The following is a 27,640-nucleotide window of genomic DNA, read 5'->3' on the forward strand; positions in this document are numbered from 1 at the left end:
AATGGATTTGCTTCACATCCTTTATCAACCCTTTGGTTAATCTCCTTTTACAAAACAAAGGTGGCTTATGGCACCTTTCATTGTGTCGTAAAAAGTCATCCATGTTATGATGATGGAGGTGAGATAAGGGTGCACTCTTCTTTGGAAGAGTTTATACATTTGTGGGGTCAAAAGATTTATATATCTGGCATCCCTTCCAGGTAAATGCTTGCAGTATTTTCTGCATGATAAGATATTTCATTATGGTTTAATCATGTCGTGCAGTCCCGTGAAAGAAGCATTTACCACATGACCCCTCTGTGGTCAGAAATAGGTCGCTTTTTGCACCTCTTCCATCCTTCCATCCATGGACCAAATCTTTGGTGAACTTCTCATGCTGGTCTCTTTTTTTGGAGAGCAATGAAGGATGGAGATGGAAATCTTTTGTGGAGAGAAGTTGAGGACAAGGAGCATAGAGTTCAGCCCCTGCAAGATGCCACAGTAACCACTGACTTCCACTTCTTCTGACTGCTCTTCAGTCACTTTGGAAACAACAGGGAGCAAGCCACATGCCATTGAAAACCACATGTTGATGCTGGAGTGAGAGCTGCAACAATAAGCAAATGGTGAAAAGCCTGCAGACACTAATTAAAGCTAATGTATAAAAGGCTTCTAATTGTTGTTAAATTCCCTTCTAAATATGTGAGGTCAAGGTGAATGGAGTAGAACTTCGTCATGTCAAATGTTATAATATATAGTAAAGTGTTCATTTGCACATGGGTCACTTCAGTTGCACTGACACCAGTTTTTCTGATGGAAAGAAATGATTACTGTACATCACTGTAGCATGTCGGAGGATCTCTGGAAAAGATTACCATAATGCTTTTAAAGGGTGAATCCATGACCAAAATGTAGTAAAGCACTTCCATCAAGTTGTGTGAATAACAAGAGATACAGTTAGAAAGAATATTTAAAAACTGAAGCAGCACAATCTGAAAAGATTTTCCTAATGTATGGGTCTCAAAATCACTGCATATTGTATTAACCATATTCAGATGCTCCGTGCCTAGTAAATAAAATATCTTTCAAACTCATGCTGTGGCATGAGGTGAAAAATGGTATTTGTTGGAAATAAAACTGAAAGTAAAGTAAGGTCATCTTTGCGAAATGCTTCTAGTGTTGTACTTGCCACTGACATATGGACTTCAGTGTCCACAGAGGCATATTTGACATGTAACATGTCATCTCATTGAAAACTTGGAAATTATTTATCTTACAGTTCCAGGATGAGTTTCCCTGAATCACATTGTGCAGCTTGAATCAAAGTTCCTGTCCGAGCAGGAGGAACACACAATGTTCTCAACCTCTTCCACTCTAAAGTGCAGCTATGGACCTGAGGCTGAAGGCATCCCACTCAAGGTTTCATTCATTGTTATGTTTGCAAATGCATTTTTTTTTCAATCAAACTTATGAAGAGGAAAGAAAATGTACACTTGTAAGCCTTCAGTAAGGTCAATTAAACAGTGATCTAAGCAGGCCTTAAGTCCTCCCCATGTTTGTAGAAAATAAATAAAACAATATCATTTTATATAACCCTTTCGCTTCATTCTTAGATAATAAAGAGCTATAAGATAATATCTTTGACGGGGTAAACAAAAAACAGGTCAAGGAAACTCCCGTTGCACCACATTCCAAAGATGCTCTATTAAAGAAAAGGCAGTAATGCAATTTATAGGATGCAATCTACCGTTAAACACCACAGAAGAAGAAGACAAGAAAGCAACGAAGAAGGAAACCGGAAGCGTCGTTCCTCTTCCTGCTGGCGATAGCTAAAGCTACGTTGGTGTCATCGTCTTATTGCTTTGGGGTTTGTCAACAGAAACAACAACTTTATTTCGTGTCCAGCCACGAATACCTATTGTCAGTGGAGTGTCTCGAGAGGTATGTCTATACTACGCTTTATCTACTTCGTAAACACGAGAGATTTGGAAGACAGCTCTTAGTTGTAACAAAACTAGCCACTGCTAACGCTACGTAGCCAAACATAGCCCCGGCCTTCGTTAGCTAACGTTAGCTCACACAGACCGGACGTCGCATCAGCTGCTCCTACGTTACCTGCTAGCTTAATTAAAGTCAGTGTGTTGAGTCGTCGTTTCTCTCTCTGTGTGTGTGTGTGGGTGGGAATATTATTCGATTTGAATCATAACTATTGACGGCAGTGACGTGAGGAGATTCTGCATTTTTTAGTTAATCTATACACAGTTTACAGTCGGTTGTTGGTTTATATTGCTCATCAATCGATTTATGCGTTTAAGAAAAGGTTTAGCAATAGCGTATTAGTTTGCCAAGTATTGTTGGTTAGCTTAACCTAGTTTACACAAATTGCGTCAACGCTCAGTACCCTGTGGTTTATTAGCAATTGAGCCTGCCATCATTTCAAAGTACGGCCCGTTATGTTGTCAGCTGGTTTGGGGGGTGTCAGCAGACACGGGGGCAGTTTGCTGATGATGTTACATGTATTTGTAACTTGTATTGGCAATATATTAGCAAGACAATCTCCAAATACTACGTTAACTAGTACTTGGTATGTTACAATTTCAAACTTCAACACTTTGTCTTGGTTGGAGCATCCTTTGCAGATTATTATTCGAAAAATCCAAAGGAAACACAGAGCAAGCTCTGTGCAATATATTTTTCCTCCTGCATTTATCTAAATTTAAGCCTCTAAAGAGCAATATGCTGCTTGTTTTACAGATTAAACAATTGTTGCGTTCTTCTATCAATGTTCATACATCGTGATACATCTAACTAGAATAAATTATCTATAAATAAGTTTTGTGAAACAATTTTCAGCCGTATTGTTTGGGAATAAAACTTGAACCTGCAACCTCTGTCCCAATTTCAAGAGACTATATCAAGATGAATTTCATTAAATCTTCTTTAAATCCTCAGATGAACAACAACGGGAATAAGAGAGCTCCAACTACAGCCACTCAGCGACTTAAGCAGGATTACCTGAGGATAAAGAAAGACCCTGTGCCTTACATCTGTGCAGAACCGCTCCCTTCCAACATCCTAGAATGGTGAGATGTTTATACTGAAGTCTTGTTAATCACAGAGGCAATGTGTTGCATTTCATCGCTCTACCTTAGACCCTTATTATGCTCTCAGCAGAGAATTCTAGCGAAATATTTGAATCTTCTATGTCAGAGGTCACTAACTGGCGATCCAGACCCAGAAGCTGTCCCATCTTGACACGGACCAAAAGCTTTAAAAAAAAAAAAAAAAGACGGTTATGATTTAAACATGACCGCGCACTTTTCGACTGCCCAAGTTTGGGAAAAAGACAAGTGAGACGGAGAATGCGTGAGAAAAATTAGGAAGCATTGGACAGCGACGGACTGGTTTCTGTTGATACTTCCCACTGCAGCACTAAACCAGTGTCTTGTATGCTCAGAACCTGTTGAAACGTCATCATGAGGCTTAATGAGCTCCTCCACGTGAGGAGGAGAAAAGCCCTGATGCATTCACGGCCAGGTTCCCAGTTAATTCTCCCAAAAGAGTGGATATATATATTCTATTCAACTGTTCAATTGTTAAAATGGGTTTATTTATTATTAATAATTTGATGAGACTGTCAAGTCCAAATGTTAAGCAGAAAAGGGGAAATTCTAGTTTATCTTCCCATCAATATAGATATGTCCAGTTATTATGTAACAATAAATCTTGTCGAGACTTTTAGAATCATACTGAATTTATTTGATTTGTTCGTCGTTTATTGATTACATGCAAATGTTGACACGACTCTTTCTCTATTTAATCACACCAAGTAGTCACATTATGATTTTCCGAACTTTTGCTTTTTAGAAATGCACCTCTTCACATTTTAGTTGAAGACCCCTGTTCGATGTAATCATATTAATGTGCAGATTTAAATTATTCCATGTTAACAATAAAAGTTGGATGATTACCGCCAATAATGATTTGGCGGTCTTCCTGGTCCCTGTATTTTCATGCTGAGCCCTGTTCCAGTATGTGTTTGTGGATGGATGATTTATTAGCAAAAGAATTATATTCAAGTTGATGAAACAAAACCAAAATGAAAGACAATACTGCACTTTAAGTGCTGATGAAGAGATAAAATAACAAATTAATCAAACATTATTTGGCTAGGAGTTTCATGAATCACAATATTCTTGCATGTCTCAGACATGTTATCTACATATGATTGCACTTCTTCCTGTTTCTATTTAAAGTTTGAGAAGAACTCTCCATCCGTGCATTAGACTTCAGACAAAGGTCTTGTGATGAAAAATATATATAATATTATGGTTTATTATGGATTATAATGACAAATTAACCAGAATTTTATTTTTGAAAATGTGGTGTAAATTTGTGGATTAAGCCCTTGTGAGAAATCAAAAGTATCTTAAAATTGTTGTGTGATTAAGTATTTATTACTAACTAGAAAAATCCTAAAGAATCATCAACACAAGCCCGTAAGTACAGACAGAAGTAAAATAACTCAACCAAGCTGAAAAGGGACAGATTGTTCCTCCTCCCTCAGAGGAGCAGCAAGATCTGACAAAGATTCTTGGGGAGAACAGGAGCTTTGATACACTTCAGAGAGGTTTGTCCTTGTTTAAGTCACTGGTTCCCAAAGAAAGTCACAATGTGCAGATGAACCAATTCTTCCCTGACAGAAAACCGGTCACTAATGAAAATCTTGTCTTGTCTTCTATAGGCATTATGTAGTCAGAGGGCCTGAGAAAACTCCATATGAAGGTAAAATTCACTTGACGTCAACACAATCGATGGTCTTGTTTGCTGGCAATATTTTGTTGATTTTAAGTAGATTCCTTCCCATTCCTTCTGTTTTGTGAGTTATGTGTTTTTGTACAATACATTTTCCTTAGGGGGATATTATCACGGAAAACTCATATTTCCTCGGGAATTTCCTTTTAAACCACCAAGCATCTATATGATAACACCAAATGGGAGATTTAAGTGCAATACAAGGTAAGAATATGGTGCAATTGTTAAATTGAATGAGAATTCCGACGTTACAGGTTTTTAAAATAACTCTGTGGTCTTTTATTGTACCTCTGCAACCTGTTTTCTCCACAGATTATGTTTGTCCATCACAGACTTCCATCCAGACACGTGGAACCCAGCGTGGTCCGTCTCCACCATCCTCACAGGTCTGCTCAGCTTCATGGTGGAGAAAGGCCCCACCCTCGGCAGCATTGAGACCTCTGACTACACAGTGAGTGCAAACAAATGACGAAAAATGCTGCACATGCTATCGACCCACATGGGATGCCTCAAATGTTTGATGCGCTCTTTCTTTGCAGAAAAGACAGCTGTCGGCCCAGAGCCTGGCCTTCAACCTCAAGGATAAAGTGTTTTGTGAACTATTTCCTGATGTAGTCGATGTATGTATGAAGGGATCTCTAACTTCCGGTTGCTTTTCTCTTTCTTGTCAGCCTAATACTCTGCAATCTCTTTCCTTCCCCAGGAGATGAAGCAGAAGCAAAAGGCCCAGGAGGAGATCAGCGCCCGCACTCAGCCCCTCCCCTTACCCGATGTTGTTCCCGACGGAGACCCTCAGCACGCTCACTATGGGCTCCCCGCCCTCAATGGGGGTGCTGCCCCCCTCGGGGGCGCTAACCCTGCCCCCGGCCTGCAGCAGGCCAATCGCAACCATGGACTTTTAGGTGGTGCTCTTGCCAACCTCTTTGTTATTGTGGGCTTTGCGGCGTTTGCCTACACAGTCAAGTACGTGCTGAGGAGCATAGCCCAGGAGTGAGTGGAGCTGGGGGTGGAGGGCAGGGCTCCCCCCTGCAGGTGAGCCAGCTATCGGACTCCATATTCTACAAACACCCTACGTGGGGGAGGGATGTTGAGTCCTAAGTAAAACTCCTCCACAACCACCACCACAGACTTTGGAGGACGGAATCTCAAAGCCGGCTAACCCAAGAAGGACTGAGAGGAGGAGTGCCGGGGAATTGGAGGGGCTTATTAAAACGGTTACGACCTACTGTGTGCTTCAGTGGTTTGTGTCTGTAGCAGGGACAAACTTGGCTCATGGGTTGGGGAAGAGTGTAGAACTAAAGAAGGCGTGCTGGAGGAAGGTCACCACTAAAGAAAGACGGTCAATGGGGCCATTGTTCTCATGAACGTTACCGAATAAAGCGTGAGTCGGTAATTCTCAGAGCAGGCTACTCCATGTCCATCTCTTAAGAGAAGTATTCCCCCCTGCAGTGTTAGTCATTCATCCAATCGTAGAGGCTCCTCAAGCTGTGACTTCATGCTGTTGCAGAGACAAATGTTTAAGTCAAGACCAGTTGTCCCGCATAAGTGTGCATTTGAAAGGTCTTCAACTTAATGTGATGCAAGTGCACATAACGTCTGTTTCCATTTGGCACTTTTCATTTGCTATCTGTAAGGCTTCAGCAGCTGTATAACTGGTTTATCCACTTCTAATGTAGCTGTGGAGGTGGAAATGTAACCTGTTTTTCTTTCCTTTGCAATGTGTTGGTCTTCAGCTGAAATTTAACACGAATGAATTATACACACAAATATTAAAGACTACTCTTGACAAAGATCATGCTGACACTTTTGAGGAGGGCAGTAAAGCATATAACTCGTTAGGTACCACATGTGAGGCTAGTGCAGGAAGAAGTCGTCCTACAGAAATGTTGCTGAGTGAGTGAACTTTGCGGTCGTTAAAATACCGTGCATCGTAAAGTTGAAACTCAGGTCCAGACATTCCTTCCCATCAACCTGTGAGCCAAGCGGTGAACCCAGGGCACACAAGTAAATAGACCAGCAGGTTTTTTTTTTTTTTTTTTTTGCTTGGGTGACCAATATAGCACCAATCTATAACGAGAACCGACATGTTTCTTTATATTTTCTTTCTGATAATTATTTTGGTTGTTTTAGTTTCTCTTATTTATAGAAACTGCCTTGTCTTTTCTGTCACAGACACCCAGACGGACCACAGGCCGGGCTCACGTAACTGCTGTCATGCATTGCATTTAGTGAAGATGGTTCCACTGTGTATCAAATGTTCAACAGCAAAGTGTTTGAAAGCAGAATATTTGCCTTTTTGTCATTTCTTTGGAACCATCTTAGAAAAAGACAAACTTCTGAGTGCGTTTTTGTGTGATTATACAGCAAATGCACAAATTTCCATGCTTCAGTTATTCGCGTGTGACATTGTATGTTTTCATAGTAAATGCAAATCAATAACTGCTTGGCAGGGTATTTTAGAAAACCTTTTTGTTTTCTAATCTGCTTCGGTGACAGATTGTATTTCAAAATGTCACATCAAACATCAAGGGGGTTGTTGTTGTATAAAGAGCTCAAGGTTTAATGTTCTTTAAATAAAGACGTCCTTCTCATGAAACGAGATTGCTTTCAAAGGCCCTGCTTTGAGCTCTCAGGAAGTCATTGTCTGCAGCTGCTACTGGAAATCTGCCAACAAGTTCAATTCCAAAGAAGACTTTGGTGAGGGTGCTTCCATGGAATTCTTGACATTATCACGTGAGCCGCGTCATCAGGCAGCACTTTAATAAAAGGCAGCCGAGCCAACGTTCACTACAAACCGGAACGTTCCAGAGACGCTCCACCTTCGCCGATAGAGTCGGTTTTCTTTGGATTTATTTCATTTAAATCAATGAAGAAAACATTTCCTAATTCATCCAATATTCCATTTTCGATGCAAAGTCCCATCTGTCCACATCTGTTTATGTCACGTGCTGGCCGCCGCGTGGTTAAAGAGCTGCACTCTGCGTCCAGTCCGTCCGCACCATACGGCTCCATCCCTCCGCCACCGCGTCTGTGACCGAGCCGCTCCATCCCTCCGCCACCGCGTCTGTGACCGAGCCGCTCCATCCCTCCGCCACCGCGTCTGTGACCGAGCCGCTCCATCCCTCCGCCACCGCGTCTGTGACCGAGCCGCTCCATCCCTCCGCCACCGCGTCTGTGACCGAGCCGCTCCATCCCTCCGCCACCGCGTCTGTGACCGAGCCGCTCCATCCCTCCGCCACTATGTCTGTGACCGAGCCGCTCCATCCCTCCGCCACTATGTCTGTGACCGAGGCGCACGAGTGCATCGTGTGCTGCTGCGAGTACTCGCGCAGCTGCCGGATCCCAAGGGTCCTTCACTGCAACCACACCTTCTGCGCCCCGTGCCTGGAGAAAATGTCCAAGCTGGATGGGGTCATCCGGATGGTGTCTTGCCCGCTGTGTCGCTGGATCACCTGCACCCGAGCCAGCCTGACCCTGCCCGGAGCCCTCTGGGTCAACACGGAAATCTGGGATGTGATCGCAGAGGAGACGATGGAGAAGGAGCACGATTTGGATTTAAAGCCGACGAAGACCCCGCGCATCAGGTACAAACCAAGTGTTGCATCAGTTGTCACTCTACGAGATTGTTCTTCTGTGTTGCCTCATGTGTGGATGAATTGCACGCTCTATTGAACAGATCCGTCTCCATCCCTCTTCAGGTCTGATTCTAGACACGCTGGCTTCACGTCCTCACTTCAAAAGATCTTCAGCTGCGTCCTGGTGCACTGACGAGGCGCGAGCGCCTTCTGACAGCTTAACCGCACACGTATGGGCAGCAGCGTCTCCATTCCTCGGCATGTTGAACTCCGACGCGGACATGTTCGGCTTATATTTACCGTGAATAAAAGGTTTGAGTAACAATGATTAGAAGTAACAAAGAAAGTTCTTCATTGACATTTTGAAATGGCCGATAAATGAACAGGTGATCAACCTTAATGATTTAACCTTAATGACTGCTAATCACTGATACCCCAAAATATATAAAAAATAAATTTAGCCTTGTTTTTATTAAACAAATATTTTTTTTTATTTTTAAAGAAATTGAAAATGTCCAAAAACCAGAAGTTGTATTTTTTGGTGGTTATATTGTAGATTATATGTACAAGACATAGACATTTTTATGTATATATATTTTGGTATTTGTAAACATGTTGTATATATGCATGTTGTATGTATATGTTTTACAAAACCAGAAAGATGGACAGATACCTGTCGCTGCTGGGAGGGAAGAACCCTGTAATGTGAATTTGAATCAAAAGTGAATCAAAAAAGGACTGGAATATCATCACATCCGTCTTCATCAGTGCTTATGGGTCCCGCAAAGGCAATTGTGAGGAGTTCGTTCTGATTAGAAGACAATTATTTATGTATTATTATGTATTGTTCACTTTTTTTGTCACGTTGCCGCCATGTTTTTGGCGCATTTGGAATAAAAACTGATGTGGATCGTTTCAAATATGAGTGACATGAAGGATTGTTATCCTCAAAGTTACTTTTCTTTAGCAGGATTTATTTATTTACTATTTTTAATAAAATTGTTCAAAAACATCTCTTGGCTGCAGTATTCTTCAGTTGATTAATGCATGTTGGATGGAAATTATATATAATTGATGTATATAATTTATTTATTAGAAAATGTATTTTTGCGATTTTAAATATATTATTATCATATTTATTTGTGCCATACAAATATAAAAATATAGGCCTAAAAAACCCTTATAGGACTAAAAGGGTTAAACTAGATCCAAGGTGGGTAACACCCTATTGACACTTGATATACTTCGATCTGACGACAAATTTGCACATCATGCTCGTACCGTCATGGCTTCGCCCTCCCCAGGCATAGTGCACCATCTTCCAGGGTCCTATAGCCAATGGCACCTTTTGACCTCTCAGCGGTTTTACGCCCTGTTGAACTCTCTCTTCAAAGTTCTTTTTCATTTTCCTTCATTGGCATGACTTTATTTTGGGGGGTAAAACATATTTCATCCCGTATTATGGGGAGCTTTTATCAACCATAAAACGTATGCCCCCAGCCCCCAACTTGATTTTGGTCTGTTGCCTCAGGGCAACTTGTAAATATAAGTCGGCGGTTAGCATGGGGACAGCTCTGGGAGTGTGCGTGTTCATCAATAGTGTTTGTGCATTAGTAAACCCCAAGTGTTCTTGGGTTATGTGCTGCTGTCTCGTTTAAGAGGGGAGATACAAGCTGCCGTGGATTGAGGTTTGCGAGTTCATTGTTTTCATAACTTTCGAAGGAAGGACGGTAGTGTGGTACGAGACCATGTTTTGTCTCTGTTTAAACAGGAGAGAGACGCTACTGTTGTTTTGTATGTTAGTTCTATTCTATGTTATACTGTTCAAAGAAAAGCAATTGGTCATTGGTGTACACTGTCCTAAGTATTTTCTTAATTTGACCCATTAAGGCTGTGCTCCAAGAGTGCAGTCGGGGGAAATAGAACCCATATTAAAGAAAAATAAATGTATCTTTGTGTCCCGTCTCATCCCTTGAATCAGGCTACTCATAGGTTCATAATCCCCAAGGCCCAAAAAGTAAGGAATGCCGTTTTATTCAAAATTAAATAAATTAATAAATAAATAAATGAAATATGCATTGGAAATACATTGTGAAATAAATAAATGAGGCAATAAATGCATAAATATTAAATACATTTAATCATTTCATGGTACTTTTATTTCATAAGTACACATTTCTTTATTTCATAATGGCACTTTATTTCATAATGCCACATTATTTCATAATGGCACTGTATTTCATTTCATGTTCTTATATGCAAATGAGGGGGCGTGGCTATCTCTCACATTCAGAACAGACAACAGAGCCGTGTGCAAAAAAGGGCTGGCTCAATACCGTAAATGTAAGCATAAACGTGAACTAAAATTCAAGTGTCGGCTGAGTTGACCGCAGTCTAGAGCTGCCGAAGTGGGAACCGCAAGCCCTAGTATTTCCAAAAAACCCCTCAATGTGTCAAAATAGTATCTGCAGATAACCCATGTTGATCGACTTGATCTGCTAATGCTAGCATGCCATCTCGGAGCCCACCGATGTCTTCCATTATGTCAACACTCTCACGTCCCTTAGCCAGCCTTTTTTTGCACACGACTCTGTTGTCTGTTCTGAATGTGATAGATAGCCACGCCCCCTGATTTGCATATAAGAACATGAAATTAAATAAAGTGCCATTATGAAATAAAAGTACCATGAAATGATTAAATGTATTTAATATTTATTGCCTCATTTATTTATTTCACAATGTATTTCCAATGCATATTTCATTTATTTATTCATTTATTTAATTTGGAATAAAACGGCATTCCATTCGTGCCACTGTATTAATGGTATTTACACTTTGGGATCCTATATACAATGTTACCTTTCCTCTGGAGCATCAGCACACACGGACAAGGAAAGCCCAACGTTTACAAAAAGTAGGAAAACAGGGGCGAGTAATAATGAAACAAAACGTTGTGAATATGAGAGTAATTTTATTGAAAACAGCAACAGTGGATTATTTGAGCTGAAACCTTTTTTCCCTGAATTAGTTCTACCAAATAGCCTCTTAACTATACTATGTTATGGTGAAATACAGTTAAATATTCAGACATTACAACACAAAACTGATGCAAACACAACAGGAAAGTGTTGACTAAAAAGCTTTCATAACCCACAGAAACCACCCAGAGATTCACCTCCTTGAACTAAAAGACGTTCAGAGCAGACTGAACAGCTTGAGGCTTGTGTCCACGCTGCAGGATCTGCGAGTGAAAAAACAGTGGATTTCAACATTTCAGACAAGACCCTCCGCCACAGAGTAAATGAATAGGAGGCCGATTTGTCAACAGATGCTTGATTTGTTTTTGTTTTTTTTAATTTTCCCAACTTCCTAGCAAGCAATATCCATGTGTCCAAGTGTCATGAGGAAAAGAAGAAACTAGTTCATCAATATACAAACTGTTCAAACTGGCCATGGATCCTTTTTATAAATCAGAGGGTCCAACAGCAACAGAATTCAAAAGTATAGAATAGTTTCTCCTGTTTTTATATTTCAGGGGCAAAACAGTAGGGAAGAAGGTTAATATATATATTATATTAAAAATTAAAAAAATTAAAACAAACGCCTATCATGTCAGTCCTCAGGATGGTGATCTAATTCCACTGTACTTCATAAATACATTCAGCACTCAAGTTGATGCGTTTTTTAAATCTTTTTTTTAAAAGTTTCTATTGCATAAGGACATAAATCCTGCCTAAACACTGTCACTATATTAACAGACTATCACATGTGCACTTAAATTAACATGTATCCATCACAGTTTCACCACATCTCATGTTCAACGTCTTCATGGACCTTCCTCTTCCTTTCTTACAATGACAAAACATATTTAAAAACATAGTAAACAACATAATTGTGATGAATCAGACATGATGTAAGGTAGTCATTATTTTTTAGTCAAAAATTTAAAAAAAGGGCCACACTGCGTTAGTGTGAAAACTTCATGAGGCTCATGAGGAACAAAGGGCATGTAATTGTTTTTCAGCTAGCCCTTCACTAACTTTGAGTTAGGCGTCTCTAAAGTTCACCTAAAGTGTCGTTGCAGCTTGTGGAAGGAGGAACGTCTCTCTCCACACAGAACCTCGAGATAAACAGCAGTAAAATACATTAACCACAATGCCATTATCATACATATAGATAACATGGGTGTACAATACGGGTTATACGCAATATTGTTAAGGGAAGAATTTACCAATGTGATGACATCAAATAATGGAAAAAAAAGATTTAAAATACACAAGAAGACCCATAAAGGCTTGTAAATGAGTCCAAAGGGAAATGCCGCATTTGAGACCAAAGTAGCAAACAAATAAGTGGACAGCAGTTATTTTGCTAGAAACTCAGTTTAAAACTCCCTTTCGTGGTAAATTGTGGGAAAGTAGAATTTCTTTCCTTGTTCCAAGTACGTGTGTGTGTGTGTGTGTGTGTGTGCGACTCCCTAAAGGAACGGGTACTGTGTGAGGCGCCTGGGGCTCAGCTGGTAGGCACCGTAAGCCTCGGCCCGGGGAGTCACACTAACGTAAGGAGACCCAGTGGCGAAAGGATGCTGGTAGACCGCGGGCAGGCCGTGCAGGAGACTACTAACAGAGTCCTTACGAACGGCCGAGTCCCTCCTGGAGGAGGAGGACGAAGCGTACGTCGCTGCATAGGCGGAGGGAGAGTGTGCGTGGGCGGCGTGGCCGCGGCTCAGCAGCTGCTCCATGGCCTGAGAGGCCGAGGAGAGCGCCGTGGAGGCCGGGTAGGCGTACAGGCTGGGGCCCGGGGCCGAGGCCAGGGCCGACACCTCGGGGAAGTTGTAGTGAGAGGATACGACCGGAGGGAACGTCGGCTGGCGGCGCGTCGACGAGTCGCTGTGGGAGCGCTCCTGAGAGGAAGAGACAACCGGCTGGACCTAAAAAAAAGGACAAAATACTCATTACGCAGGAGCAGCAGCAGCATCCTATATATTGTCTCACCAAATTATGTATCATGCAGACACAATTTAGACATTTTGGAGCTTGTTCGACTGCAAATCACGAGTTTGAACTGACTGCTGGTGGATCAGTGACATTACTAAGAATTCTTCTCCACATTAAAACCCTGGAGCTTGACCCAGTGTACCGTACCAACACGATTGTATATGCACATAAGTTAAATGCATTTATTTACTTTTTAAGTTGGTCCAAAAGGTTTTAGGTACCATTAAAACTCTTCTCTATTGTGAAATTGTTTGTCCAGAGGAATTTTATAAAATGTATGTAAATGTTGGCGTAAAATGTATGTACTCAGGTGGCGGCACGGATCTCTGCATGTCTGACTGACATCTCCCAGTGGATGTCGCTCATCACCTGAAGATCAACTCAGACAAGACCCAACTACTTTTCTTCCCTGGAAAAAAACTCTCCCACTCGGGACCTGATTGTTAACTTCGGCGACTCCGTGTTGACGCCCACTCTGACTGCCAGGAACCTTGGCGTGACACTTGACTCCCAACTCTCCCTGACTGCCAACATCGCAGCGACGACACGATCCTGTAGGTACACGCTGTACAACATCAGCAGAATACGACCTCTTCTCACTCAGAAGGCGGCGCAGGTACTGATTCAGGCTCTTGTCATCTCCCGCCTTGACTACTGTAAATCTCTCCTGGCAGGTCTCCCAGGTACCTCCATACGACCACTGATCTGATGCATAGCTTCAGTGTTAAAACTGATCAAATAATTGCTGTCTGTGGTTCTAAATAATAGCTTGCAGCAACATATGGAAAAAAAAGAACTGAACTAGTTGGAACTGTGACTAAACTATATTTAGTGTGAATTACCCAATGCAGAACAGCTCAGGAATGCTGATGCACCGACATGTTTTAACGTAGAGAGGGCCTCGTTAAATTCTTTCATCCGAGCAGTACAAACAGTTATAGAGCATCCATCATGCAGGATGATATGAGTCACTGCAGTATGTATTTGTTACCAGACTGAATGTTTCAAAAGGATCGCAACAATCAGTGGGATTCACCATTCTGGATAGCTCGCTGGTACAGTCGCAAAAATCCCTGCTAGAGTTACCATTTATAGATTTAAGAGGATGAGGATCTATTAGTGCAAAGTCACTTGTCAAATTAAGATAAGTTAAATGTGTGAAAGACATCATTGTACCTGCAATGGTTATAGATGGGCACCCTGAAGTATGTTATTGAACACGGATACTAAAATATACTTAAAATAAAGATTTGAAGAATTCTTGTCAAAAATGATGAAATACCAAAGTGGTGGTCTAGTGTCCTACTGGGACAAACTGAAAGTGGTAATATCTATGCCTGTGAAGCCTCACCTGGCTGAGGTTTAAGGGGTGTGACTGGCTCGGCACTAGTCTGTGACGCTCCACACTCTCCCCCGAGCTACAGGGCTGTCGGTTGGATGATCTCTTCGGCTTCATGTAGGTCCCTGCGAATGGAAAGGTAGTTAGCATTTTAAATTCCTCACTGATCAACCACCACGCAGACAACAGTAAATGGGGGGGGGGGGAGGGGGGGGGCTCTTACCAGTCTCCAAGCGTCCACGTGAAACAGCTCCTCTCTCAGAGCCCTGGGTTTTGACTGAAGGTGCCACCACGGCTAGAGACCTGGCCTGGCGTGATGATGGCGCGGCGCCGGCCGGGTGCAGTGCGCGGGGCAGAGGAGTCAGGGGACTGGCTGTAGAGGAGTCCGAGTCGTGCACCGTCACGCAGCTGATGACATTAGCGCGCTGGCTGAGGCCAACGCTAACAGAGAGAAACGCGTTGGGTTATTTCACGGGAGAAAGGCAGATCAAAGCGGTTTTCTCTGGATGTCAAAAAGTACTGTTGCATTGAGAGTGGAATAAATAAGATGCCCTCCTGACCCCTTCACAGACGATCTCTGTGATGGACAAAAATATTTAACAAATATTAAACAGCCCATCTTTCCCCTCACCTGGCGGGATGGAATTTGCGCTCATCCTCAGTGTCAGTGTCGCTGTGAATAGTGATGATGCTGACCGCCGGGCTGGGTGTGTCGGAGATGACGATTGGCTGTGACCAGGTGGCGGTGGGCGGGGTCACACCGCTGCTGCTGAGTAGGGATGCAGTGGAGATGCCCCTAAGCAGAGAAACGAGAGGAAACGTTTTACCACCAAAAGCAAACTTTATTTCAGCTGAACATTAAATAACAGAATGTATAAGAAATAGGGGGCACAGATCTTGGTCCAGATTTAGAAAAAAAATCCACTATTCGTAATACTGAACTGACAGGACATAGCCAACCTGTTTCTGTTCTCTCCACGTCTGGCTTTCCCCTTCTTCCTCTCTTGCTGGGTCCTGGCTTGGGTTGTGCTCCTAAAACCATTGTATATGTTTAACTCATGTCAAATTACTCTGAATATGCGCAGTACTTGCAGCACCTTACACTGGACAAATAGGGCAGTTTAATGTCAACCGTCAAATTATGAGAAATTAAGTGATCCTTAAAATGGGATAACCATAAGTAAACCATTATAAAGTATAAAGTGTGTAAAAGGAAGAATCCTCGACCGAGTTAAGGCACTTTGCTTTTATTTATTTATCTAACTTGTGGCCGGTGGACCCACCTCCAGCTGTGTCCCTGCTGAGTGGAACCATTCGAGTGAAGGGGTGACTCCGTCACATTTGACGGGTGGGCGGAGCTGTGGATGGCCATGCCGGGGACCTGCTGCCACGACGATGGTATGAGGATCTGTTGAGTGCCAGTGGGCCAGGCCTGCTGAGAAAAACCACAGACGCACACACTTTAGTACATGCAAAGACGAAGATTAGATCAACACAATTCAAGTGATGCTGGAATAGGCCAGACAAACTGAGCCATGCCGAGGAATACATCCAAAACACCAAAACCAATTGCCTCAACTCTTCAAAACAGGCAACAGCACATAGATAGATAAGCGAGCAACGTCTCCCAAGCCATTCTCTTACTATAGCATTGCCCTGCAACTAATGCACAAGACGATCACATGCAAAACACAAACGATGAAGCACTGCAAACAGTCAGATCAGGTGGAAAGACAAGTACACACAGGACCGTGGTGCCTGTTAGAGAAAAATACTAAAGAAAAGATTAGATCAGATCTCACTGATGCCTGATGTCTGGAGGGAAATTTTCTGGCGCTGAAAGAAAGATGTGCATCAGAGGGTTGGGCGGTTGAAGAGTGATTTTAGCGGGCTTTGAACCTGCGACCTCCTTTGCTGCAAACGAGGAAGGACAGGACAAGAGAAGCTGCAAGCAAAGCGCAGACTAACTCAGCAACGCATGCGCTCCATGCCCTCAGCACACCTAAGGGAATGAAATAGAGGTCGCACAATGTGGGGAGGCGTTGTCCTTTGGAGAGCAAAACATTTAGTGTATTTTGTCAATTTGAATTTAATGCCACAAACGGTAGTTATCAAAAAATAAAAATGAATAGATCTCCAGGAAGGATGGTGATGATTTCAGCCCAAAACAAGAAAATGATGTGATTCCAACACGTCTGCTTGTGAAAAGGCAAATGAAGGGAATATGATGCATACATTAAAGACCCCTGTGGCACAGAGGGGGAGAGGAAAAATTGGAAACAAACTATGTATCAAAAGGGGCGGGAAAGAGATGGCATTGTTAGTGGTAGTGAGAGTGTGAATGGATTTCTTCAGGGGTGTCCTTGTTGCTTTACCAGCACTGTGGCTGTGTGCTCCAGGAGGGTGGGGCGACCCACCCCGGTGCCCAGCCCGAGGGGCAGAGAATACTGGGGAGCTATGCCTGCTGAGGGGGGGTGCAGGGTGGCCACCATCAGCGGTGTGCAGGAACCCTGGAGGAGGGAGGGAGGATAGAGGAAGGCAGGGTCAGAGCACGAGGAAAAGTCAAGTCCATTAAAGCAGGGATTCTTAACCATAGGGCCGCGAGCGCCACCTAGAGGGCCGCAAAAAACGTTCAATTTGTACCCGCGGTTGAAATATTTCAACTTTGGGGGAAAAATTTCACCCGACGCCGTCTTGTGAAAGCCAATCAGCGTTGAGATGCTCCGCTCGCCGTCACCGCCGTCCTGCCGCCACAGCGTGAACACACTTTATGAAACTGCCGCTCACAGGAGACACACACACAGCTGAGACTGAACGCCTGTAAGTTAGTTGGTGTCTAACCGAGAGACGACAAAACAGGTCATCCAACCGGCTGCTGGTCAGCCTGAAGCAGCGCTGGAAGCGGCGGTCATCCAGGCGCACATCCTGGAGGAGGCGGTGAAATTCAAACCGTGCGAGGTTTGCGGTGCTGACGTTTGTGTAATTCACACATCAAATAAAAAGCAGAAATAATTTATTTCCACGGTGGATAGCGGAAATTATTATAACCGTCTAATGGAGTAAAGCCACGCTCCCTTCCAGGCGCACATAAAGCGGGACGTGAATTAAGCGAAATAACTACAACTAGTAAAGGGTGGCGAAAATTTGCTAGGCTTTTTGTGTGAACGCAGCACAACGAAGCATTGAAGCCTTCAAAATGAAAGCGTCATATGTAAAAAACGCTTGTGGGAAAGCAGGTGGATTTTTTTTTTTTAAATAAAAGGAAAATGAGCTACAGATGCAGAAGAAGTTCATCATCTCACTGACTGGCAACTCTAAATCGGACTTGAAAGGCAGACGTGTGGCACAATGACAGAAGGAGCTGGTTCTGGTGCCGCTGTGGATGTGTGCCGTGAGACGTCCGTGTGTCGTCATGTGAAGAAGATATGGAGAGGAACTGCTAGTTCTGTGATGCCGACATATTGACTGCTTAATCAAATTAGTTCAAATACTATAAAATACTCTACTATCAAAGACTATAAGGCTACATTGTCTTTTGCACTTATATATACACATTTTATTTAATTTGAAACATATTTCGAATGTATGTATTTTATTATGCCATATTATTTATTCAGTCAATTTCTATTTTCTGTTTTCTTCTGTAGTAAAAGAAAGTTATTATTTTTAACTTATTTTATAATTTTAACCCTTATGCCTCTTTCCTACCAGAGATGGATACATGAAGCGGGTCGACACAGCATGTCCGTCCCAATCTGGATCCATTCAGATGAGTGCTTGATTTCATTAAATATTTCCTGTAAAAGATTAGACTGTCCCAGACATCGGACACAACACCCAAAACCTTACAAACTCTTACCTGTGTGAGCATACTAGGCTGAATCTGCAACGACTGAGCAGACTGGTTTTGAGGTACTATGGGAACAGAGTTTTCCATCCTGACAGGGAAACTGGAACTCTTATTGGATGGCTGTAGCCCTGGAAAACAATTACACACAAACATACCAATGAGTAACCAAAATTCTGATATAAGGATCCGAATTGTCATTTGACATGCACACGTATCCCTTCAGAGGATTAGTAATATCTCTGGTTTCAGAAACAAGCCCTACGTGTCTTTGCCACTCTGCCGAAAACCCTTGTGTTCCTCTTTCCTTTGATTGCAACCATATCCGTTACCTTGAAGCGTGGAGGGAGGGCAGACGATGAGAGTCTGCTGGAAGGGTTCTGTCTGGCTACACAGGCCGGCGGGCCGCGTTGGGATCGGGACACTCTGCTGAGCAAGCCCGGGAATGTTGATGGTCGCCTGCTGGTACAGAGCCGGCTGATAGTTCAGCAGAGGCACCGCTCCTCCCGCAGAAGGCACCTGTAAAGAGCCATATCAACACCACCGATTAATACCAGGGGAGCTGCACGTCTCTAAACATGTCCAAAAATCGGCGATCCACGGGTCGTACCTGGTTATGCTGGTTGAGTTGGCTACTGAATGTGACTGTGAGGTTCCCCCCTGCAGCGCTGGGCACCGCGCTGGTGGAGTACAGAGATTTGCTGCTGTCATAGGAGCTCCGACGCTTACAGATCTCCATGTTTTGGAAGCAGGACTTCACACTGGAGAGAAAGGAGGAACAGTGCTTAATGGGCTGCGTTTAAAGCTTCTCCCACAAACATATGTGCGGGAGTGTCCACAGCAGTCACTTACTGCGAGCTGTGGGGATAATCCATGAGGTGGCTCATTGTGACAAAGGGGTGACCCAGGGTCTTTGTAGGCGTGATCCTTTTGTCGGCATCCAGACGGAGCATCCGCTTCAAGAGGTCTATAAACTCTCGTCGGTCGGCTTTTTCAGCCAGCATGTCCGTCCCCTCCAAATGAGAAGACAGGTTGACCTGGAGTACATAACACATGGGGAATAGGTGGTCAAACAAACAATGTATGGTACAGGTAATGGGATGTTTTTAGGTTTGTGTAAAAACGATTCAATCAGAGGATATTTGTGAAAGCCATCTCACCTGCATCATGTCGTCCAGACAGTTGAAGATATACTTCCTGGCCTCCTTGGACTTAATGCCCATCTCCATTTCATGCTCTGCTGGGGTCTGGAAGTTTTTTTTTTTTTTACAAGTTTTGTTTCAGTATGTGTCAAAACCATTTCATAGGTACAATTGAAATCAAAAGGTGAAATTAAAGCAGCATAAAGACGTATATATATGAACCTATACAGAAGATCTCCGACATCACCAACACTCCTTTAAAGCCTATTTAACGACCAGATACTCAGTAGGATTAAGTGGAGGTTCCATTTACCTTGAGTCTCCAGAGCGGGTAGCTAGAGTCGGGCCCTCTATTGAAGAAGCGACTGGTTTTGGTTCCGGCGCTCAGCAAGTACTCTGCAGGCAGACCTTGAGTCTGGGAAATGTAACGGATCTGGAAACAACAACAACATCCAAGGATGAGAACAATTTGGGGCTTCTTTTCCAGACTTGAGCACAAGAGAAGGTTTGGGAAACACTGAAGTCAGTACTGACCTGGTCGTACTCAGAGGCTCCAGGGTAGAGAGGCCAACCCAGAAACAGCTCAGCAATCACACAGCCCAAAGACCACATGTCAATCGCCTCACAGAACGGCAAACCCAAAATGATCTCTGGAGCCCTAGAAAGAGGAGACATGATTAAAGGACCCGTTTCACAGGCTCTAAGCTAAAAAGTTTTTATCACAGTAACTTGGCTTATTTGTCTCAAAATGGTTACAAAAAAAGGGAGGGTATAGACTAGGTTTGCAAAATTCAAAGTTGCAAACTTTCCACTGGAATTCATGAAAATAAACTGGAAATTCTGGGGTAATTTAACTGTATTTACCTTGTCATAAGCATACATGCATGAAAATCATTTCTAATACAACTTTTTAATAATCCTGTTGGCCGTATCGTCCAATTTCCAGAAATTTACTTCCCGCCCCTTTGCAACCCTAGTTTAGACCAGTGGTTCTTAACCATAGGGCCCCCGATTGGGCTGCGAGCGCCACCTAGAGGGCCGTAAAACACATTCAACTTGTACTCGTGGGCCGCACAGGACCACGGTTTAAATATTTCAACGACACTGTCTCGCGAAAGCCAATCAGAGTTGAGATGCTCCGCTCGTCATCACCGTCCTGCTGCCACAGCGTGAACGCACTTTATGAAGCTGCCGCTCATCAGAGAAACACAGGCAGCTGAGACTGAACACCTGTTATCTAGCTGGCACCGAGCTGACTCAACAGGTTAGAAAATTTTAAATTATTTCCACGGAGCCAATTAACATCGTTCCAGGCAGGACTCGAATGAATTGTTAAGTACTGTTGTTTGTGCAGATTTATATACAGATAATAAATAAATATCCATGTGATAATCACTGTATCAGGGTTTTGTTTGTTAAATGTTTATTTTATTATTTTATTTAATCATTGAAAACAAATCCAACCACAAATAATATAAATTAGTTAATCCAAGACCGTGTTAATATTTGAACGCGCCCTGGCCAACTGTGTACTTAAAAAGTTGGGCCCCGAGGTCAAAAAGGTTAAGAACCCCTGGTTTAGACTAACCAAACACAGCTGGATGCGTTGTACTTACCTGTAGTAGCGAGACTGTAAGTAGGTTGAGCAGACAGCTTTTGACACATGACTTGCTGAGCCAAAGTCAATGACCTTCACCCTGTAGGGCTGCCTGTGGGGGTCCACCAGCATGATGTTCTCGGGCTTCAAGTCGGCATGAATCAACCCAAGGCTCTTAAGCTTCATCAGTGCCGTGGCCACCTAAAAATACAAACACGCAAATGTTCTCAAACAAAACTACTTCATCCCATCAACGACAACATCAAAGTAATTCTTTGAGGAGTTATGAATGCCTGACAAAACATTTGCATACCTGCTGCAGGATGGGTCTGATGTGCCTTAAGGGGAGCGGGCTGAACTTGCTGTGCTTGAGAAAGTCGTACAGGTTCTGCTCCAGCATCTCAAACACAAGGCAGGTGTGACCCTTGTGCTGGAAGCATTCGTATGAACGCACAAAGTTGTACTCATCGGCGTTCTCTGCACTCAGCCGGTTCAGGATACCCACCTGTTAGGAAATACACAACCCAGTGTAACGTGTCAATTAAAGCTGGTTTATTATTATTATTATTATTAGTCTAAGGGAATGTAAAATGATGTGGTTGTACAAAAGGTCAGTGATCATTTTAAATGATAATTTTAAAATGCCTTAAACAATCACAACCTGGTAGAATCTAATGCATCCGCAGGTCAATTGGAGCTCCATTAAACACACTAATGTTTGAACCCAGTACTCCTTCCCACCGTTTTAGATTTAGTGCCTATATGCAGTTTACTGGAAGGACAGAACGGCATTTGCGCAACAAAAAACATAAACAGCCATCTGTCAAGATCCCATTTCTGGGAAAATGGTTTTCAATACATTACTACACCGTCAAGAACTATGACAATGGTTTTATAGTACAACTGGACATTTCCCAAAATAAGGTACCTTCTGACCCAGAAGGAAGTAGTGACAATAAGTTTGCTCCAGTGTTCCTACCATTATAACAGGGGGGCAAAAAAAATTGAATTTTTTGTTGTTATTTTTCTCCACACACGGCAGTTCCACACTGACATGAATATGTCGCGAACATGTCGGTGTTTGCAGCTGGGCAGAGAGCACTAGAGTTGGCTTTGGCCGACTGTAAACCATGGGGATGTTAAGCTGCCATTGCACGTGTTCAGAAGTGCTTGTTAAATGGTTGCATGGCTACAGAGACGTTGACTCTTTTCAACGTTTTCCGAGTTACATCAGCACCAGAGGTTAATAACAAGGCTACGCTATGATTCATGCCAGCTCGATCTATCAAAGATTACTATCGAACAATGGCTACCATGATGTTTTTTAATGAAATCTTGTAACACGCAATATAAAGTTGTTTATATTTTAAATACTCGTTAGAGAGGGAGTAGGGTTTGGCATTGTTAAAACATGGCAAGATATTTTTTATAATTAAATATTGAATTTTGGTTTGAGGTTTATTATACTTACTATATTATTTTTAAATCTTTATTTTTCTAAAAAGGGAACCAGGTTGTTTTGTCTTGTTTTCCCCTTTTCATTTATTATTTCTTATTTAAGCAAGATATATATTTTATTCAAGTAAACAGAATACTTGACCTAAACAACAGACAGCTAGAGCCCTAAACCACTGAATGTATCGGATACACAAAATGATGTTTGATTACCTCAATTTGGCCCTGGCGAGCATATGAAGGATGGTTTTTCAGGATCTTGATAGCAACAATCTCATTGGTGCCCCTCTTCCAGCACTTGGCCACTTGTCCGAACGTGCCCCTTCCTAAAAACTCCAGCACTTCATAGCTACAGGTCACTGAGCACAAGATCTCGTGCTGCACCAGCTGATAATCCCCTTCACCATTGGAGCTGCTGCTCTTGGTGGTTGGAGCCGAGTGGGGTATTGATTGGCCCGTGCCTCCTCCGCCACCACCAGTGCGGGTGGAGTAAGTTGCTGCAGGGGCCGAGAGCTCCTCCAATATCTGGACACTGCCACACCCACTGCCGCTGCCTTCACTGGTTTCCTCAATCTTCCTTTTCTGGCCGTGCCGGTGGGCCCTTGTTTCAGAGGACGTCTCGGTGTGAGTGTAGGAGGAGGACGTCGCTTGCTCCGTCACACGTCGGCTGGATCCACGCGGAAGACTGCCGGTGCTATCGGCAGCCCGCACCACCACTTGACCTCTGGAACCCGGGGCCGTCGGGGGGAAGACCAGGGCTGGTGCAAAGGGTGCCACGGCCATGGCTGGGGTGAACGCGAATGCCGCCTGGCCTGCGATGGAGCTGTAAGCTTCCGTGGTGGACACATCCCAAACACTACTCTCCACCTTCACCTTCTTAACACGGCAAAAGGCACTGGAGGAGATGGAGGGAGGAGAGAAGACCTGCAGCTGAGAGCTCATTGCTGAAAAGAGAGTGATGAGAATTAGACACACAGATAACAAACGCATAATGCATATTATGCAGCCTGTATTTCAGTAGGAGCTAGAGGCACTTCCTGTTGCAGGTTGCGGTGCCGCAGTGAGTCGTGGCAACTGGCTTACTCGGTCAAGAGAGCTACCTTGAGCAGTGCCACGCGTTCAGGTACCGGCCCCTCGGTCGAGAGAGCTACCTGGACCGGTGCCTCGAGTTAAAAGGAGCGTTGCCACGACCTAAGTGCGCCTTAGCCTTGGCTGAGAGACGTACCTCGAGCGGTGCCACCGCTGTTAAGGTAACGGTGCTACAGAGGGTGAGGGTGGTGCGATTGTTTGCGAGAAGTGCAGAGGCAGTTTCCGTTACTTTTAGTATTTCAACAATATATGACATTATAATAAATTTTAAGTACGACTGTTATCTGCAGGTTGAGTTGCCGCCTCGAGTTGTGGCAGCTTCCACGACTTCACTACAGAGGCGTATTGTTAGTTGTAATTGGTTTAGCCATAAAACGCCGATAAGTGATACAATGTCTTCCCGTTGAAGTCCAGATAGGATAATATGGGCTTTCTGGAAACACTATTTTTTCTTAACTTTCTTAATATATTATGAAATGTAATTTGTTTGCCGAGCTGTTTTTTCAGACAATTCTAGTCTGCTGGTGTAGTTGCTTTTGTGACACATATAGCACTGCCTGCTTATGTTGCCCTAATGTTGTGAATATAACCCTTACATCATCATGTGAATTCATACAGGATTTTTTTTTGTATAGCTTGAAGAACTGTATGTGTTATTTTCTAGTCATCAAATAAAATGTGTAGAATTGTAAGTATTTGAATGTGATTTATGCGTTCTAGCCTACACAGTTTATATTCATTTTGTAAAATTCTCTATTAAAGTATATCATACTATAAGTACTATTTCCAAATTGTGACGGGTTGATCAAAGTTTGTCACACACACACACACTCTTTGCATTTGTATTCATCCCCACAGATATTTGCAAAATAATAAGAGACACAGTAATGCTGCCTATTTATTACAACAATGCTAGAATACAACACAGATTCCTCATCTGCAGGTGTAATACACCATCTAGATTATTTGTCTAAGCTGATAAAAACTCAATATTTGAGTTGTTGCGGTTAATTATTTTTTTATTCATTCTAAATGTAGTGTCATATTATTTATTTTGTGATTATTTTAATGCTATTACTTAGATTACACTAAGGAACTACATTAATGCCAGGCCAATAGGTTTTCAGACATAAGTTATATAAAGAGTGTATGGAAATAGACATACAGTCCCAAACACCTTTGCGTTTGAATAGGATGTGTCTATTGGTAATGTATGTAGAACAAACACATCCATCTCTATCAAAAAGGTTTCATGGGTTATTATTTCAAACATTACAATGTGTAACGTCCCTCCCGACTGGTGGGTGGTTGTACAATTTATTATTTTTCCTCCGCGCCTTCAAAATAAAAGCATCTAACTTTAAAACAGAAAATGCACAACGAAACCAAGAAATCAACCAAAAACATGTTACAAAAGCAAAGCATTCGTTAATACATACAAATTTGGTTAGTTATACAATGCATCTTATCAATATTTACAATTTGTATTCTTCAGGGCGCTTCGTGAAGATGTTTATTGTTACTAAGGCAACAGGTGCAAACTGGTTTTAGCCCGTATTAGCTCAGTTGCACTTAAACGGGAAGCCATTGTATCACTTATCGGCGTTTTATTAGTAAAACAATTACAACTAACACTAGTACTGTTAAAGGGCGTATTGTCAAATGTTGGCAAATGTCTCAAACAAATGTCATACATATTATACTCAACATATTTGGCAAACAAAGACAGCAAGTGTCGAGGCGCCACTGCCGTAAAGTCAACGCAGCTGTCGTGAAGTCGTCGCCGCTGCCTCAGGTTCGAGGCAGTGGCCACAACTCACCGCAGCACCACAACCTGCAACAGTCCACTCCATATACACACATATATCTATCTATAGATACATCACTAATTACACTTTACAAACAGGCATACACAGCACACTAAAACTAAAAATGAGTTGAGTCTCACCACCGTAAAACAGTTTAGTTGCTATTGTTTAGTCATATTTAAAAAAAACTGCCAAACAGCCCCTTGCTTCAACTCAATGTGAAGATTTACAATTAACAACAAAACAATGAATGTATCTCTTCAATTAGCAGTTCAATTAATAATGAAAAGAGTAAGCTGTAGACCGCTGTAAACTGAACATTTACCTTCATGAAGGTAGGGTTTATTGCAAGGTTTTTGTTTTATTCTATAGACTACATTCAGTTAGCTGTCTCTAATAAATTGGGAACTGAGAAAAATAATTAAACATAAAAACCCAAACATGAAAATGTTTCACGAGCCATCGAGTAAATGTGCACTTTGTACTCCATTGATACTTTATATTTTAAGAGACTGTAAAGGTATTGTCTGAAGGGGGGTCCCTGATCGCCAAGTATTATAATAAACTGGTTATACAACAATTATAGGCCGAAATCACCGGCGTCTGGGTATCAGCTTTGGAGAACTTTGACAAAGACCAATGCTGTATACACAAAAACATTATGTAGGATGCGTAATTTGTTGGACAGAAACCGATAATTATCCTAAGGGGAGCATGTTCACTGAAATAAAAGCAGCAGGATAAAAGCGCAGCATATCTATTCCAATGCGAGTTTTACGCATGGGCTGGATCAATATCTATCAACATTACACCGTTTCTATCATTAATCTTCCCATGTTATGTTGACCGTGCAAGCAGCAAAAACAGAAACATACAGGTTACATTAAGCCACTGTTAGGCTGCACAGACAGTATTCCGGTGCAATGACAACCTATGATCTATATCTAAATGGGACCTGCATTTGCGGTGTCTGATTAACGGGTGAATTGAGCTTTCCACTTATTATACGAGTCAGTAGAACTGAACGCAGGTTTCGACGCTTGCGAACATGAAGGTGAACGTTAGCTGCAGAATTGGTGACTGAGGGCGAATGTTTGGGACCCCACAGGCATCCAAGCCGATCGCTAACATTACTGCTTTCTATAAAAAACATGTAACGTTAAGTTACGTTTGATCGTGGCTCGGCGGAACATCTGTAACCCCGTGACACGAGCAGACTTGGGAATCGAATCAACAAGGAGGCAACATTACTTAACTCGCTAATGCTAACAAGCTAACGCCTAACTTAACGAAAATATGGCGATAGAGGATTAGTGTCTTATCTTAAAAAAAAGTCAGTTGACGTTAAGTTGAATGGCATGAATTACATGGGAAAAACCCATTTATTTCAGAAATTGTTATTACATACCGAATTGGATGTTATTACAGCGTCGAGAAGCTGGTCTTCGTCCAAGGTTTAAATCCCACCGCAGTGTGCTGGAGCAGCGTTATGCTATTAGCCTCGCTAGCTAACGTCGGATGCTAGCTAGGCCTGCATTGTTTCCTCAGTCGATGGAGTGCTGGGTAGCAGCAAAAGGCTTTACAGTGTCGAGTTTTCAGAAGAAGAACACAGGTTGCATTACGATACTAAATCTAATCATTCAGTGCAAAAAAATCTAAATTTGTTGATTAAAAACATAATAAATTATACTCTAAAACCGCCCGTCTTTGAGCAGCAAATCCACTTATTCACGGAACAACCACGTCTTTATATCAGCTGCGATCCGTACGGCATTTCCGGTTACTACCGTAAATACCAGGAATTCGGCAGAAGATGCACACAGAGATCAGCGATTTTCAGAAGATCAACTCATAAGGTGGTGTTAGTGGTCATACAATTGTATTATCAATTTTTAGAGGATTTCCCCATTGTCGAAAGATTACGCCGAGTTGCATTGTGGCTCATTTTCCCGCGTCCAGGAAAAAGGAAGACGTGTTTACGGTAACAAGAAGTTGTC

The 27,640-nt window shown here is 42.6% G+C and overlaps 3 protein-coding genes across 6 annotated transcripts; 2 read left to right on the forward strand and 1 right to left on the reverse strand.

Annotated features, from left to right (window-relative positions):
- The first annotated feature begins 1,736 nt into the window (after positions 1 to 1,736).
- ube2j2 (ubiquitin-conjugating enzyme E2, J2 (UBC6 homolog, yeast)) lies at positions 1,737 to 7,393 on the forward strand. The gene is made up of 7 exons (XM_037447774.2): positions 1,737 to 1,920; positions 2,932 to 3,062; positions 4,724 to 4,764; positions 4,896 to 4,998; positions 5,107 to 5,245; positions 5,334 to 5,414; positions 5,498 to 7,393. Exons 2-7 carry the CDS (start codon positions 2,932 to 2,934, stop codon positions 5,786 to 5,788), a joined length of 786 nt encoding a protein of 261 aa, XP_037303671.1. The 5' UTR covers positions 1,737 to 1,920; the 3' UTR covers positions 5,789 to 7,393.
- Positions 7,394 to 8,015: 622 nt separating this feature from the next.
- Positions 8,016 to 9,334, forward strand: LOC119193881 (E3 ubiquitin-protein ligase RNF182-like). The gene is made up of 2 exons (XM_037447775.2): positions 8,016 to 8,378; positions 8,493 to 9,334. The coding sequence occupies exons 1-2, from the start codon at positions 8,035 to 8,037 to the stop codon at positions 8,560 to 8,562; spliced, it is 414 nt and encodes a 137-aa protein (XP_037303672.1). The 5' UTR covers positions 8,016 to 8,034; the 3' UTR covers positions 8,563 to 9,334.
- A 1,986-nt stretch (positions 9,335 to 11,320) lies between these two features.
- On the reverse strand, positions 11,321 to 27,417 carry LOC119229731 (homeodomain-interacting protein kinase 1). Of its 4 annotated transcripts, none has more exons than XM_037490400.2 (18): positions 27,052 to 27,417; positions 22,960 to 23,690; positions 21,605 to 21,796; positions 21,311 to 21,492; positions 20,229 to 20,352; positions 20,008 to 20,127; positions 19,713 to 19,799; positions 19,405 to 19,589; positions 19,163 to 19,313; positions 18,885 to 19,071; positions 18,565 to 18,683; positions 17,081 to 17,215; positions 15,989 to 16,137; positions 15,666 to 15,737; positions 15,337 to 15,501; positions 14,929 to 15,146; positions 14,718 to 14,830; positions 11,321 to 13,299 (listed from the first exon to the last, which is right to left on the reverse strand). In XM_037490400.2, the coding sequence occupies exons 2-18, from the start codon at positions 23,686 to 23,688 to the stop codon at positions 12,847 to 12,849; spliced, it is 3,381 nt and encodes a 1,126-aa protein (XP_037346297.2). In that variant the 5' UTR covers positions 23,689 to 23,690; positions 27,052 to 27,417; the 3' UTR covers positions 11,321 to 12,846. The 4 variants fall into 4 exon arrangements, with proteins under 4 accessions (XP_037346297.2, XP_037346296.2, XP_037346299.2 ...); XM_037490399.2 differs by having other exon boundaries at positions 15,989 to 16,140; XM_037490402.2 differs by lacking the exon at positions 17,081 to 17,215.
- Between the last annotated feature and the right edge of the window lie 223 nt (positions 27,418 to 27,640).

This window comes from Pungitius pungitius, chromosome 8, assembly GCF_949316345.1.
Source record: "Pungitius pungitius chromosome 8, fPunPun2.1, whole genome shotgun sequence".
NCBI lineage: Eukaryota > Metazoa > Chordata > Actinopteri > Perciformes > Gasterosteidae > Pungitius > Pungitius pungitius.